This window comes from Nomascus leucogenys, chromosome 12, assembly GCF_006542625.1.
Source record: "Nomascus leucogenys isolate Asia chromosome 12, Asia_NLE_v1, whole genome shotgun sequence".
In the NCBI taxonomy this organism is placed as follows: Eukaryota; Metazoa; Chordata; class Mammalia; order Primates; family Hylobatidae; genus Nomascus; species Nomascus leucogenys.
In genome coordinates, this window is record NC_044392.1 from 59,018,996 (window position 1) to 59,035,021 (window position 16,026).

The 16,026-nt window shown below is 44.6% G+C and overlaps 1 protein-coding gene across 1 annotated transcript in view; it reads right to left on the reverse strand.

Moving 5' to 3' along the window:
- The window catches only part of PTGFRN (prostaglandin F2 receptor inhibitor), an 80,415-nt gene that overhangs the window by 34,032 nt on the left and 30,357 nt on the right, over nt 1-16,026 (reverse strand). Inside the window, exons 2-4 of the mRNA XM_003268041.3 lie at nt 14,699-15,067; nt 11,711-12,124; nt 6,873-7,253 (exon numbers count right to left, since the gene is read on the reverse strand). Of these exons, the coding sequence (XP_003268089.2) occupies nt 6,873-7,253; nt 11,711-12,124; nt 14,699-15,067 (1,164 nt within the window). The remainder of the gene's footprint in view (nt 1-6,872; nt 7,254-11,710; nt 12,125-14,698; nt 15,068-16,026) is intronic.

Here is a 16,026-nt window from a genome sequence, read left to right on the forward strand (position 1 = left end):
TGTTTGAATCCTACGTACCCAAACACAGTGGAATGAGAGTACAGGGGACTTGCACAATGTGTGCATCTAGCTATAGTAATCCCGGCTTCGAAGGAAAGAAAAATCTCTTCATTGACCTCAACAGTTGGTCTCTTCATTCTCTCTTAAAACTAACCTTAGGTCTCAGAAAAGGAGGCCTCAGTTTTAATGCAAAGGCAAACAAAAACAAGTGGATCCTTGGCTTGTGAACTTATGAGGGGCAGGTTCATTTGAACTATCCACCAGCCTTGTAGCTCAACTTTAGACTTACACTCCTGGAAAAGATACGATTCCACCATGTCAGAATGGTAGGAGTAGGAGTGGGTTCTGATTTCTTTTTTGTTTTGGTGCATGGACAGGGATTGGCCTTTAACATTGTTTTACAATTTTAAAAATGGTTTGCAGAGATTGTGCCCTTCTTCAAGGCCTGTCTTGCACACACCTCTTCTGTGTATCCTCTCCTACTCAACGGAGAATGCCTCCTTTGAACTCGCATGTCACACTCCTACTTTGTATTCAACAAATCCCACCACCTGCCAAGCTCCCTGCTCTCTAAGGGTTTTATGTGAATCCTGCCTTGAACTTTGGTTATTTGTATGTATGTCTTATGGGCTTTCCACAGGACTCTTCCCAGGGTCAGGGACTGCCACCTTGATTCTCTGTACGTGCTGTGCATGCAGTGCCTTGTACATAAAAAATACTAACATACTGGCTGAATTGAACTAAATTTAATATTTTGCATTAAAATGCTCATTTTGGGCACAGGCATTTCACCACTGATTACTGCTACATTCTGCTTGATCTCATCAAGAAATCAGCTAAGAATGCAATGGTGGTTATGTTTAAAAACTGCTTATCATTAAAGATGCATACTAAAGTGTTTAACAGTGAAATGACATGATGTCTGGGATATACTTTATACTCTTCTAGAAGAAAAAAGTGTGTGTTTGTGTGTGTGTGTGTCTGTGTATGTGTCTGGTGTCTGGAATAGGGAAGAGAGATAAAATAAGATCAGCAAAATATTGATTATTGTTGAAGTTGGTGGTTATTTCTTCAACTGTGAATATTTGTAAATTTCTATTTTTAAAAGTTAAAAACAAACAACAACACACACTGTAAGCCCTCTCACAGAATACTGAGGCCAGTCCAAGTGCGGCATCACTAACGTTCTGAGAAGCAGGGATCTGCTCCCTAATCTGGATGCCAGGAAGGTGTCTGCTCATGTCCACACCATCTCCCAAGCTACACACAGACTCCAAAAGAGTGGCCCTCCCCCAAAGAAAGGCTTTAAAAATAATGGCTCATTAGACTCCTTTGTCACAACTTTCAAAACAAGGAAAAGCTTTCAGCATCACTGGCTAATTTGTAAAAACAAGTATTGTGGGCCTACTACGTGCAGGAGCCTGATCTAGAGATTTTCATACAAAATACCTCCTTTTACTCTCATGACAATTTTGTAAGGAAGGTATTATTATCCCCATTTTACAATAATAATGCTAAACAATGAGCATTTATCAAGGGCTTTCTATATGCCAGGCACCACGCTATGTACTTTCCTTGCATTTTCAGTTAATCTCCATAACAACCTTATAAGATTGGTACTATTTTCATGTACATTTCCAAATGAAAAACAAACAAAAAGCAAAAGTTAGAGGAGCTAAGTTAGAAGACTAAGGCATTGCAGAGTGTGTGAGAGTAGAATTATAGGACAGGCTTTGGCTCCGTGGCCTGGCTCCTACTATGATCAAATTGTGCAACCTCCTTACACACCCAAGTTATTAATCTTTCTCAAAGCCTGCCACGTCCCGGAAGACAAGAGTGATGACAACAGCTGAAGCACTAATCCTGAACTGTGTACAACAGGACCATGTTCTAATACCCCCTCTGAAACTTAGTTAACTTGGCACAGCTAATTACATGAATGGCTGCATGCACCAGTTAGAAGAAACAGAAGGAGTACTCAGCCGCTGCTGATGACAGGGTTTTATTATTTTGAATTGGGTAGGTACTTTAGAGGCAGCTGAGCATATTGACCAATTGTCAAAATGACACCATGATCATCATTTGTATAACAATTAAATATTCGCCAACAATTAATGAGTGAAGACTACAAATAAGGAGCTATTGTTGGTGGGAGCGGGTGGCAGGGGAGACTCGTTACCTTACTTGGCAAAACCATTATGAGGATGGATGGAGCACTAGCCATTTCAGAGCAATAAAAATAACATCATTTGAATGCAACATCTATGCCCTGCACCCAAAGAATACTCATGAAGGGTCAGGCACAGTGGCTCACACCTGTAATCCCAGCACTTTGGGAGGCCAAGACAGGCAGATCACCTGAAGTCAGGAATTTGAGACCAGCCTGGCCAACATGGTGAAACCCCATCTCTACTAAAAATACAAAAAAAAAATCAGCCGGGCATGGTGGCGGGCGCCCTGTAGTCCCAGCTACTTGGGAGGCTAGGGCAGGAGAATCGCTTGAACCTGGGAGGCGGAGGTTGCAGTGAGCCAAGATCGCACCACTGCACTCCAGCCTGGGCGACAGAGCAAGACTCCAACTCAAAAAAAAAAAAAAAAAAAAAAATACTCATGAAGTTTTTCTGTCTTCATCCTCATTTGCTCCTCCCAGAGAAGGAAAAGTGAATTACTAGCCTTGAGGGGGAGGAAAAGGGCTGGGTGTGGTCAGCTCAACCCCTTTCTCTAGCTCCTCTTAGGAGCAGCTGCTTTTAGGACATGCATGTTCCTAATTCCTCTACGCTGGGCTCCTCCATGCCCTAAGACAAACTCTTAGGTCTTAACTGGTTAAGAACTTGGGGGGGAAGACCCTCAAACACTAACAAATCATCATTGCCACCACCAAGAAAATGCAGTGAGCATTTAAGAGCCAGGCACTGTACTAAGCACTTTATATGTATTATCATATTAAACCAGGAAACCAAAACTTACTTGGAAATGTTCATCGACACACCTGAGGCAACATACCTAGAAGGAGGACTAACACATGTCTCCTGACTCCAACACTTGGCCACGTGCACTTCTGCCTTCCAGAATAATCTTGGACAGACAGCTGATAAAAGTTATCCTTAAAAAACCTACAGGTCTAAATCTTATCGCCTATAAATGGCCCAGAACTCTAAAGTTTCTACCAAGTACTTAGCAGATTAACAGCTCCTTTTAAAGAAAATAATTACCTTCCTTGCTGGCACACTGCTGAAGAGGGGCCAGTCCTTTAGTGGGGAAGAATGCAAATCAGGTTCTCAAGACTGAACAGCAGAACTCAACTCTGCCTCCTCCAGCTCTTATATCCAAAGCCTGTGGAACCCCTTCCAATTAACACCACAGAAGTCTGGTACTTCGGGCAGAGAGCTCAACCATGAACTGATTAGTATCCAACTCTTGCCAAAGGCTCATTTAAGACATCTGATAGCAGAAGGAGATGGCTTAATGTGCAGATTAACTAGCCATTCTGCTAGGTTCTCTGTTTTAGACATATACTAAATTGGATCAACACAAAGCATCATTTGTCCCCCATAGTAATTCAGCTTCTTACAGAAACCCTTCACACACTTAAGATTTATGTCCTCAGCTTTTATAGAGGGTGGATATAAGAAACATCCATTTAAACAATCATTTAGGGCCTTTTGTAAAAGAACAGTTGAAAGCCCTGTCCATTATGTTTTCCAATGCCCCAAAATGAAAAAGCACATGATAAATTCAGTGCCAAGAGAAAGTTTGTCTCGCTGAAAGAGTTTATGTTTTCCTTCCTCAGAGGAGAACTGTATAATCACATCTTTTTTTTTTTGTCTCAACTCTTCAGAACTTCAGAGGCAAATTCAGTGCTCAAATATAATAACTAATTCATACCAATCACCTTGCAATATCTATTCTTCTTTTACCCTTTTGATCTTGATTTTATTTTTATGTCTCCTGCTTTAAATTGTACCTCATTTTGCAAGCCAACTTAAATCTTTTTTTTCTTTCCCTTCAAAGTAGGACATACATTCTAAGTAAAAGAGGTTTTTTCTCAACATCTAAAAAATTATCATGATCCTCTCAACGGCTGCAAGTGCTCTGGACTTCCCATTCACGTCATCGCCCTGTCTTCCTGCTTAGCACAGTGGAACTCTAGAAGACCCCCATCAGCTTCAATCCCCTCACCTAGCTCAGTACACAAGCCCCAAGCAAATGAAGACAAGAACTACCCAGCTCTTAGGACTATGCTCTGGAGTTTCAGGAGTGAAGCTGAGTCCCCAGGCCAAAAATATTTTCACATTGAACATTTAATGCATATAAGGTCCTTAGTCCAGTGCCTGGCACACAGTAGATGCTCAATAAATGGTAATTGTTCATTTTAATCTGCCAAGTGGCAAAACTGAGTTTTGCATTTTACCTGTGTAGCAAACCAACTCTCTCGAAAACTTTTCTGTGGCAACATTCCAGAGTTACATGACCTAAGACCACCTATATAAACAGAGTGCTTGGCAGGTTGTCTGTCTATCTTTTTTGGTCACTTCTCGGTTACCTTATATTGGTCCCAAGTTGTATGTGGTACGGTATCCATGAGCATATACATGCATGTTACATATCTAGAGACAACCATGGAGTGTCAGGCCAGGCTCACTGGCTTCTGGACAGAGTCCAGCGGGGAAGTCTTTGAGAAGGGTCTGCTGCTATGCTTATGCCCTACCCGCTCCTGACAAGTGTCCAAGCAGCTGTAATGGTCTGAGTCATAGGCACAGGGAAGGAGGAGAAGATTTAAGAGGAAGAAAAGAAAAGAATGCAATTGTTTTTCATACTCCTCACTCTTTCGTTAGGTTTATTCCGGGGCAAATATCTCTGAATATCCTAGGAGTTGAACATTACTGCTTTCTTAGCAATTCTAGTTTTCCTATGCTCACATTTTAACAAAATCCATGTGTGGATACTGGTTTATTTACCCATTCAGCTAATATTTATTGAGTGCTTATTACGTGCAAAGCACCAGGGAAGGTGCAGGTTCTATATCTGTTAGCATCAGTCAGGAAAAGCACACTGATGACTTTCACAATGGTAGTAGCACTCCAAAGGAAAACAAATGGCGGGATCCTTTGGATAATAACTGAGCCTTTTCCACAATTTAGTCTCTTTATTTCTTTTCACTCTCTGGAGAACACAGCTACCAACAAATCCCTTCCAGTTAAAGGAGCCCATTCCTCCTAGAGCTCCGCTCCTGTTGTCTGACAGTCCCTGCATCTCCCCCCGGGTATGCCGGGATCAATGCACAAGTACTTCAAAGAAGCCTCAAATTGGAGTGCAAGCAGCACTTTCAATAAAAAAAAAAAAAGTCCTCGAGCTGGAATTCAGAAGTTGAAGGGGGAGCGGGTATGGAGAGCCAGTGTTGGGATTTGACAGCACCACACAATACACCAAGGATCAGAGCTGTGAGACAAATTCAGCTCCAGAGATGAAAAATCTTCTTTTGGTGCTGACAACATCTGTTTTATTTTGAAGGTTGCTAAGGAGAGTTCTAGCTGGGCCAACATTGTTCCAGTTCAGTACTTCATAGTGACTCTCTTGCACGGGGTTCAGACGGCAGGAATAAAAAGCTTGCCAGATAAACCCCGCTTCTTTTACTTTTCAGGTATCAAAGGATTACTTTGCTAACAGGGCTGACGAACACCCTGCCTCGTCTCCATCGGAATCAGATTGTCCCTTCTGTTTACTCTCATTGCTCTTCTTCTCCCTGCCCCCTCTGTCTCCACCGGCCAACTGCCTGTCTTTGCCAAATAAAGGCTTATTGGGGGGGAAAAAAAAAGAGAGTGAATATGCCACTAACCCAAGAGAAGATTTCCATGCAGAGATAAGGAATAGATAAGTATGAGTTAGAGGTCATCGCAGAAGAATCAGACAAAGGAGGAAATGGTTTCCTAGCCTTTAAAGATCTGTTTTGCCTGCTAATAATCAGAGCAATGCCAAATGCCTTCATCAGGGCTCAGGCACTCATGGACAGTAGAGAGATGAAAACAGGGGAGAATGTGATGGAAGGCCTGTCCCATCTCTGTAATAATGGAGGTGGGGAGCGAAGCTTTCCACACCCAGCTTGACCCCATCCCTCCTTTGATTACTTGCAATTACAAGACATAACAAAAATTAGGAAAAGTTAGTGTACATTTTGCCCAGAGGGCAAACATTTAGGGAAAAAAGAGGTAGGGGAAGAGGAGCTTAGTATAACATAAGAGGACATGCCAAAGATCTTCACATATACGGCAGGTTGTTATAAAACGGGTGGCAAGGTGGTCAACATTTGAGAGCTACTCTGCTCTTCCACTGCGGAAAGAGCATCCACAAAACAAGCCTATAGAAGCAGGCGGGCCCTTTAGTTGTAACTGGTATATACAGATATATTGTGGGATTCCAGGCTGTGATGTGAAAAAAAAAAAAACGCTTTCCAATAACTGGAGGAATTATCTTTCTGCATTGGGCTTTGGAAAAGCACCAGCTCCTGCCAGGGAGCACCTAGGAGTCTAAGAGAAACAAACGAAGAATGGCAGTGTTCTCCCTCCAACAAAGATTCATTTCAAAGAGCCATTCAGCAGTGCCCTGACCCTGCAAATGTCGACAACAAAAGGAAACTATATACTCTCAAACGAGGGTATTGAGACAACTGAGGCCACATTATCTAAACATTTCCCTTGCCTGCCAGATTCTATTTCATCCCCAGCTTGGGATCTATCTGGGCCAAAGTATGCACGAACCAATAGAAATAATGTCAAAGTAAAGCAAAGCGCAGAGCCTCCTGAGATAACTCCTTCAGATAACTCTGAGGAGGGGTTAAGCTGGAGAGGTTACGAGTCATTCTCCAAACCACTCACCTAGCCAGGTCACACCCACACCAGCTGGGGAAGACACGGCCTCTGCCACTTTGTGCCAGCTCCTGTTGTGTCCGGGTGCCCACAGGGACACGTGGCAGAAATAGTAGCCAGAGTTTTCTTTGCTAACATCCCGAACCAGTAAATGGTAGGAGCGTGCATCCACATGACTCAAAGCAACATGAGGCGAGCTGTGCACCAGGGAATCACGGTCAAGCCGCGCCAACATGCGGGAGCCAGGTAGGGTGCTGTCAGGCATCCTGCTGAAGGACCATGTCACCTCGGGCCGGACATCATCCGCTCGGTCTGTTGTGATGTTACAGGTCAGGTCCAGTTCCTTTCCTTCAGCCACAGACACATTCTTGGGCACAGCTGCTCGCAGAACTTGAAAATTAAAAACAAATACATCTAGGTAATCTGATTATGTTTGCCCCTTCTATTCTCCACCCTCTTTAAAGCATCTCCTTTCAAGTTCTTATTTACAGCATTAAAGTTAGAAGGCTTTGTACAGTTGTAAGTGCTTGAGAAATATTTAATGAATAAATTAACAGAACATACCACATTTCTTTTTATTTTATAAAAACAACAATAGCCGCAAACATTTACATATACCTGCTATATATGCCAGGCAGTGTTCTGAGTGCTTTACATATAATAATCCTCAAAACAACCCTAAGAGGTAGGTACTACTATTAGCCTAATTTTACTGATGAGGAAATTGAAGCACAGAGAAGTTAAGTAACTTGCCCAAGGTCACACAGCTGATAGGTGGCAGAGATGGAATCCAAATCCAGGCTATCTGCTTTTAGAAACTCTGCTCTTCACTGTTATGCTATCTTTTGATAAGCAGTCTACTGGAGACTGTAAAACTAAAATTACACATTCTCCATGTGCATGATGAAACTTGGGTGATTTTACAGAAAAGGAAGGCTTGGTTCTGACTGGTACATATTGTTAGCTGGGGGCTAGGGAATAGGGCAGCAGAAGTGAGGGTGAAACTGTCTGAGGGATAAAAGGGAAAAATCCTAAACAGAAGGGCCAGGAAAGTGAAACCAGACAATTTTCCTTGAGTCAAGTCTTCAAAAGGTAATGTACTGAGAGTATAATTTCTTTCTTAGACATTCCCACATAAAAGCCAATCATAAAACATATTCTAAAACTAAAACACGATGATTTTTGGATTATCTGCACTACTGTCCTTTCTCACTAGTGTGGATAATTAAAAGTAGACTATATTTAGATGAAGCACTGAAGTATTTGGTGTCACAGACTCAAGGCAGATCTAGTTCCAGCATTCCCCTGTCAAAGCTTTCACGTGGAAACATTTTATTCTATTCAGAAGATTTTAAAAGAGCATCTGTAATCTGAGTAGAAAAACATCAACTTGTGAAATGTCCGGGAACAATTACTTAGATGACAAGTACCAAGCCCTTCCCAGGGGATTCAAGCGGAGGCACAGCCCTAGCCTTCTAGCAAGTCGCTGGCATCAACAGCATGGCGCTGGCCCCAGTAAGCTCAGGGACCCGGTTCAGAAAAGACCAACTCCAAAGCCCGTGCTCCTTCGCGTAAATTACTTTCATAGGAATATGTCCAAAGCCTGACAATATTTCAAGCAAATATTTCAAGTCAAGTTCAAGATCCAGCTAGACAGAAGACAGAAAATAAGGTGGGCACGGTATTAGAAAAGGGAATTTAGAAGTTCGATTTCTCCTTCTACCTAGTCTCCTAATTCTTTCTCTCCCTCACCTCTTTAAAAGGGCCAAAAGTAGCCTGAGGGGATCATCTGAGAGGACTAAGTATGGAAACTGCTGCCCTGAGCCAGGCTCTGCAGTTTGAACCATTCTAGAGTCAAAGCTTGTGGCCAGAAACCCTGGAATCCTGCTGGAGTCACCTTTGCCAGGACTTCAGCTACTGGAAGTAAAAGACGACTCAGGAGGGAGTCGGGTCAGTGAAGAAGTACTTAACAAGCAGCTGTGGACTGTATGGATGGAGAAAACAGAGTCTCAGGTTCAGAAAATATTGGCAGGGATGTCTCTTCAGCTGTGTAGTTCACTTTGTAATTTTCTCTGTGCAAGTGGCTCAATATCTTGTCACATCACTAACCAGAGGTCCCACACATTCTGGATTTGGGAGTTTACTGCTGAGACAGGATGGAGTAGGCTAAAGGGAAAAAAAGGACCAGTTCTAAGTATTTGTAATGAAAGAAGGGACCTCAGACAAAGCCTGCGGTGGGGCAGGTTCTCTGCCCCTGAATATAACTAAATCCATAAATCAGACACAAAGTTTGCAGCAACCAGACTACTCCCGTGACAGGGAGGAGGGGCTGGGGAGGAGGCTCCCTGCCACATGGGTAGCACAGCTTCACTCTGTGCCATTTATCATAACAATGTGGTAAGAATATATAAGCAGCCAGCTATGGATAGTGCAGGTGTGGACAAGAAAAGAAGGACCATCGGCCGGGCGCGGTGGCTCAAGCCTGTAATCCCAGCATTTTGGGAGGCCGAGGCGGGCGGATCACGAGGTCAGGAGATCGAGACCATCCTGGCTAACACGGTGAAACCCCGTCTCTACTAAAAATACAAAAAATTAGCCGGGCGTGTTGGCGGGCGCCTGTAGTCCTAGCTACTCAGGAGGCTGAGGCAGGAGAATGGCGTGAACCCGGGAGGCGGAGCTTGCAGTGAGCCGAGATCGCGCCACTGCACTCCAGCCTGGGGGACAGAGAAAGATTCCGTCTCAAAAAAAAAAAAAGAAAGAAAAGAAGGACCATCAGCCTAGTGTGGCGGTTCTTAGCCTGGGGTCCACGAAGAGAATTTAGAGAGTCTGTGAACCTGGATGGGAAAAAAACTCCATCTTTATTTTTATTAATCTGTACCTGAAATATAGCATCTCCTCCCACTGTGAAAGTAAGCAACAAACCAGTGTAGTATTACCTGTGTCTGGGACTACCCCAAATAGAAATCACAGATACTTTCCCATCACATTACAGGTGCTGCAGATATCCTGAAATATCATGTATACTCATTACTATTCAGAAAGCATAGTTGTTAAGCCTGCCACTATCTTATTATCAATGCATTAATAAAGCAGCATAATATTACTACAAAACCAATTTGCTTTACAAGTATTTTGATAACGATTTCTATATAATTATTTTCCTTTGTCATCTTGCATACTGTATTTTACGAATTAAAACATGTTAATTCTGAGAAAAGGTCTGTAGGTTTCAAAAGGCTGTCGAAAAGTCTCATGGCACAAAAAGATTACGAACCCTGCTCATCTGAGAGCCAGATATTACCTGCCTAGTAAGTTCAGTGTTCAAGTCTCTTAGCTAGATATTATAGGTCTCATGGTGTGTTTGAAACAAAAAATGTCTTTACAATTCAAATTCTTCCATAAAAGTGTAACTTTCTACAAAGCTGAAACTCTTAAGAATTGTTTGATGCAAGTTTAATATCTAGAGGTTTCTTAGGGCAGATTGCAGAGCGATCACTTCTGATCAGGAAGGTAACCTAAGTCCATCTGGAGCTAAGCAATTTCTGCAGCCAGTGGAGCCCACACTGACTGGTAATGAGCAGCTCCTCTCCTCAATGGCCACAATCACTCAAGCACCTCAGACCTGCTTTTCCACCACCCACTTTTCCAAATCCAGGTTCTGTGCTGTGGTGTAAGCGCAGAGTAAAGAGCTCAGTACAATGCAGCTTCAGAGACAAAATATTCCCCCTGCGTGTTGTTTCCTGCTTTCCTTCCCATCTGAGCAACAGAGCCACCACATATTCACATTCATGCTCAGGAAATGAGACCAACAACCAAGGTCTTCCCAGTTTAAAAAACAGAAGGCAGCAGCAACAGCAGCAAAGTACCCTGAGATCTGAAGATGTCAGACTCGCAGAAAACCAAGGACATCCACTCATCCTGAGCAATGACACTGCCCTTCCTTGGTCTCTTTACACTGTCTCTGTGAAGCCTAAAGCTCTACAGGGCCTGGGAACAAGCCTCAAATACTTCTGACCCAAGGGCCCAGAACAGAGCTGAGCACACAGTAGGTTCTCCATTGATGCTGGCTGGACAATGAGTCAACAAGAGCAGGTTTTCGTTTTATTTTTACGTGTTTTCTAAAATGCATTTTTTATTTTCTTAATTACTTCTATAATTGCAGTAGAGGGTTTGAAAAAAAAAAAAAAAAAAGCTGATTCACAGACGACAGGACAAAGCGCTTCTTGTATAGACCCCAGGACTGGATGCCCCTGTGGTCTGTATGATACAGGAAAGCAAGAAGCGGCCCTGCCCTAGAGAGCTCCTCCCACTACCAGGAAAAGCACATCTGAGGGGACCGGAAGGCAGGCCTAGAGGATACAAGTTAGATGAAAGGTTTTGGGATGAGCCAGGCACACACTCCAACAGCTGCAGAGAAAGGCAGTTCCAAGGACTCAGGAAACATCAAACCCGATAAAGTTTAGGGGGCAGGGTGTGGCACTTTAACCCCAAAGACCCACTGAACACCAAGCCCTACCTAATCTGGCTGAAGGACTACGGCACCTAAACTCTGAGTGAAAGATCTGCCTTTGTGTTATGTGCAGGCTGTTGTGGCTTTCCATGGACATGAATTTAGATAAAAGCAGCTGCAAAGCAAAACGACGGGCATCCTCAGCCCAAAACAAATGTAACCCCGCCCACCTCCAACCTCTCAACACCCTACTCCCTTCACCCCTAAAAATAAGGCCTCACATGGGAAGCAGAAACAGTTCTTGTCAGAAGGCCATGGGGCTCCCTGGCCCAGTTCTTTATACCACTATCATTAGTCACAAAATAACATCACCTATAACGCATCGTTTCCAGCTCACCTGTCGGCTGGATCACCACGGTGGCAACTTCCACGGCCTTTTCTTGGATTTCCTGCCAGTTGCCCTGCTCGGCGATCCACTCGCTGACGATACACCTGTAGGAGCCCTGGTCGGCGGACAGAGCCCGGGACACTGAGAGGCGGTAGGCGTCGCTGCCCACGGTGTCTAGGCGCACGTCCCCACTGTGGTAGCGCTGCTCGTACCCCAGGCCCGGGTGGAACCTGCCCTCGTGGGTCAGGGCGAGGACGCTCCGCCTGGCCGGGCCGCGGTGCACCTCCCACAGCAGCGCCAGGTGCGTGTGCAGCGGCGAGGCGGAGGCGGCGGTGCAGCGCAGCTCGAAGGGCTCCCCCTCCCGCAGGCTCAGGCTCGGCGGGGGCCGCGCGCTGGGGCCCACGTGCAGGGAGTCGGCCAGCACTGCGGAGAGAGAAAGCTAGGTCAGCAGCCCTTCCACACCGACCCCAGCCGGCAAGGGCCAGTCCACCGCTGCAACCACAGACAATTTCCTCCTCCCTTCCCCATTCCAAAACCCGGATGGGCACGTTTTCCCATTTGGATTCATCTGTAATCTCAATTGACTTTCAGACTTGAAAAAGAAAAATAAAGGTACCAAAAAACCCCATGCTAGAAGTGGGTGGTAAAAACTCCCTGTGGGAGTCGTGCCTTGGAGATGTGATGTGCTTCTGCTACCCTTAAGGCAAGTGACTTTACCCCCCTGTGCCTCAGTTTCCTAAAAGGGGGATGACAACTGGACCTTTGTCATAGAGTTGACATGAGAGTTAAGTTAAACAGGGCAAGTTCCCAGGACCGTGCCTGGCACTCAGCAGTCATGATAAATCACTGGGTATGACTGTCAAACATTTCTTTGGTTAGGACCAGGGCTAGGCTAGGGAGCCCACAGAATCTGCAGATAAGGTGACCTTCTAGACTTAAAGTAGCAAGATCCACAGGGGAGAAAGGATGGCATGAGCTGCCTGTGGCTTGCAGCCTGGGGAATGCCCAAGAATGTCTAGGGTGAACACAGCATATCCACATGATAGGACCTGGTCCAGGCACTTCTACAGAGTCTAGAAAAAGGGGGCAGCGATCAAGGAAGTATGGGTGGTGTATTCAGGAAAAAAGCAGTAAGTGATAGTTACTGCTATTCTGGTAACCAGAAAGGGGGCCACTACCAAGCAGCAGGGAAAAATCTATCAGGCTTGTCAATGAGCTGGCTAAGAGGACCCTCCAACACCACTATTCATCATCTCTTTGTTTTTTTTCCCCCAATTCCATATTCAGAAACTAATTCAGTGTCCTTGACAAGGGGCTATTCTAGATAACATTTAAAAGCTGCTACATTTTTAGGAGGACACATCCCGAAGACCCATCTCTACTGCAAAATAAATATAATGACCTTCTAGTATATATATCAGTCTGTGAGTCTGGCTAATATGACTCAGTTCTCAAGGCCAGCTCATCTCTCAGAGCACAGATGAATAGTTTCAAGACCCATGAAGCTGAAGGCCAGGCAGATCCTGGACCCCACACATGGCAACCATCAGAGGCTCCACCTGGGCAGCAGTCAGTCTCTCTCATGGTCATCCATTGCTTTCCTCACCCAAGAAAGGCCTCCTCTTGTGTCTCCTGCCTTCCAAAGACAGCAGAAGAGGCTGAAAGACACTGGAGGAAGCAAGGTGGGGGTGGGGGAATTCTCCCCTTATCCTCCCTCCCACTCAAGAGGAAACTCCAAGGGGATACAAGGGTGTGTCTGGCTTAATGAAAAGGTGGCATGTGGCATTATTTAGCTCCAAGAGTGTCTTTTTCTAAAAAACATGTTCAGGATTTTCTATAGGAATAAAGAGGTAGATGGGGTGTTTCATTACGTCCTTAATGGACACGGCAGTTTTATCCCCTGATGAGTCTAGTGAGGGAACAGTCTCTGAGCTATGGTAGGGTTCTACAAGTCATGAGGGAATGAATGCCTCAATCAACCCTCGCTTTTTATATCATCATGTGCGTTTTCTACTTTCTGATAATTACATACATTCTGACCCAGACATAAATCCTTTTGGGAACAAGACAGGGTACAAATAAATGCATAATTAAGTAACAATAATAACAATTATAATGTTTCTATTTTCTTAGCCCTAAATTAAAATGGTTTGTTCTTGCTCGTTTACTAATTAGCTGTGTGATTTTAGGCAAGTAATTAACCTATGCTCTTCCATTTCCTCATGTATGAATTAGGGAAATATTCTGCCCTATTTTGATTGGGTTCAGAGAATTGAATGTGTGAGTAAATCTAAAAGGACTTGGAAAATGAAACAAACAAACAAACAAACAAAACCCCCAAAACAAATTCCAAAACATCCCAGGTACATAAGGTGTAATATTTGCAAAGCTAGGTCAATAAGCTAGCAGAGACCACATTACATATAACACATAAAACGTCTGGTACAAACAAGTACTTAAATCATGAAAGCCACAGAGAAAGACATGAACTTTGAAGTGCCTGTGATTCCCATAAACCTGAGCATCATTAACATGACCATCCCCTTCTTGTCACTAACCACTGAACGCTTACATGGCACTGCTCTAAGGCTTTACACCTGGTAACTCACCTGTCCTCACAACCTTTAAGGTTACAGAGGAGGAAGCTGAGGCATGTAACATGCCCACAGCCATGCAGCTGACAAGTAGTAGAGCCAGCAACTGGACTAAACAATCACGGGCAACCTGGCTCCAGAGCCAGCTCTCCACCACCGCATCATGCTGCCTCCACCTCACTGGGCATAGCGTGGCTCAGAACCATACTGGAGTGAAGAGAAAGGGCCCTCTGAGGTCATCTGGCCCATCCTCTGCCTTTAATCAGGTAAGACATGATTATTCCCCTGGACAGAGGAGGGAGCACAGCCTCAGAGAAATTAAGTCTCTTGACAAAGTCAACCACAGCCCAGGGGCAGAGAAAGGTCTGGCCCCTGGCATAACAAGCCCATGTGAGGACTGTACCTTTAACCTGCACTGTGTCCTCATAGTTTCCCTGGACAGTGGCATCTGTGCTGGGGGTTGAACATTTGTAGTGGCCTTGGTCTGAAGGCTGGACGTTCTTTATATGGAGCTCCACGGCGTCGTTGGCAGTCCGCCTTAACAGGATCTCGCCCCTCTGCAGCCGCTCCTGGTACAGCTGGGCTGGGAACCCCACCTCCCAGGTGCTTGCAAGCTCCACAAAGCTGCTCCCCAAAGATGAGAAGCTCCAGTCAAAGTTTTGCTCGCTGGGGCCATCATAGTCACTGACGTTGCAGGGGATGACCAGCTCAGTGCCCACCACTCGAACCAGGGTCCCTGTGGGGACTCTCACCACACGCCCTCGACAAAGAGCTGCAATGATAAAAGATGAAAGGCAGGTCTTTAATCACAGAAAGTCTTCCCAGGACAAATGTGGCAAACCTGTGGATGCTCCTGCTCACAGGCATGGCAGAAACGTGACAGCCAAACTACTAGGGAAAATGTGTCTATGCAGAAGGTTAAGCCTAACCCTTAAATAATGAGCCAGGAATGCAACCTCAAAATGAGCAGCTCTCACACAACCAGTTTCCCAGGACTAACAGGGAGGAAGATAAGCATTAAAAGCAGGCTAACTGTAAACCTCAATAGCTTCTTCCCTCCAGTTACTATTTAACACACCCTAACCACTCAATGTGATGTAAAAATATTTTAGGTTTTGTGTGAAATAAAAGGGCACAGCAAGTCAAGTGTTTACATTTCTGCCCAGCCTATATCAGCCCTCATCCCTAGAGACCATTCTCTGGGGCTCCTGAGAACTGATTTACAATGACGGATGCCAATTTTTAAATCCTAGAGCAGCCTGCTGATAAAATGATTTAACTCCTGTTATCTGACATTGCCTATAAATTAATTTTAAAATATGATGATTTTACCAAGTATTAATTTTCTATTTTCTGGCTCATTTCCTTCTCTACTCTTTGTTCTGATCTAAATTCAGAATGAGGATGGGGAAGCACAAAGGGAGAGAGGCAGGTTGGTTGCTGGGTGTTCTTAGGAATGCAGCAGCTGGTTGCCGGGGATAAGCCCAGTGGACACAGGCAAGACTTCACTGGCTTTCCCTTCCCTAAGAGTGTGCAATTCCCAGCCCTCTCTGGCAGGGACCCTACAACTGGCACCTGTGAGTCCTTTAAGATGTCTTCATTGCAATGAACTTCAGCATGATTTTGCAGTGTATTTACTACCTGTTTAGCATTTCAGTTGCACCAAATAAACACATATGGCTCCTTCTTGATGTTCTTGCAATAACATATAAAAGAGAAAGCATGTCTGAA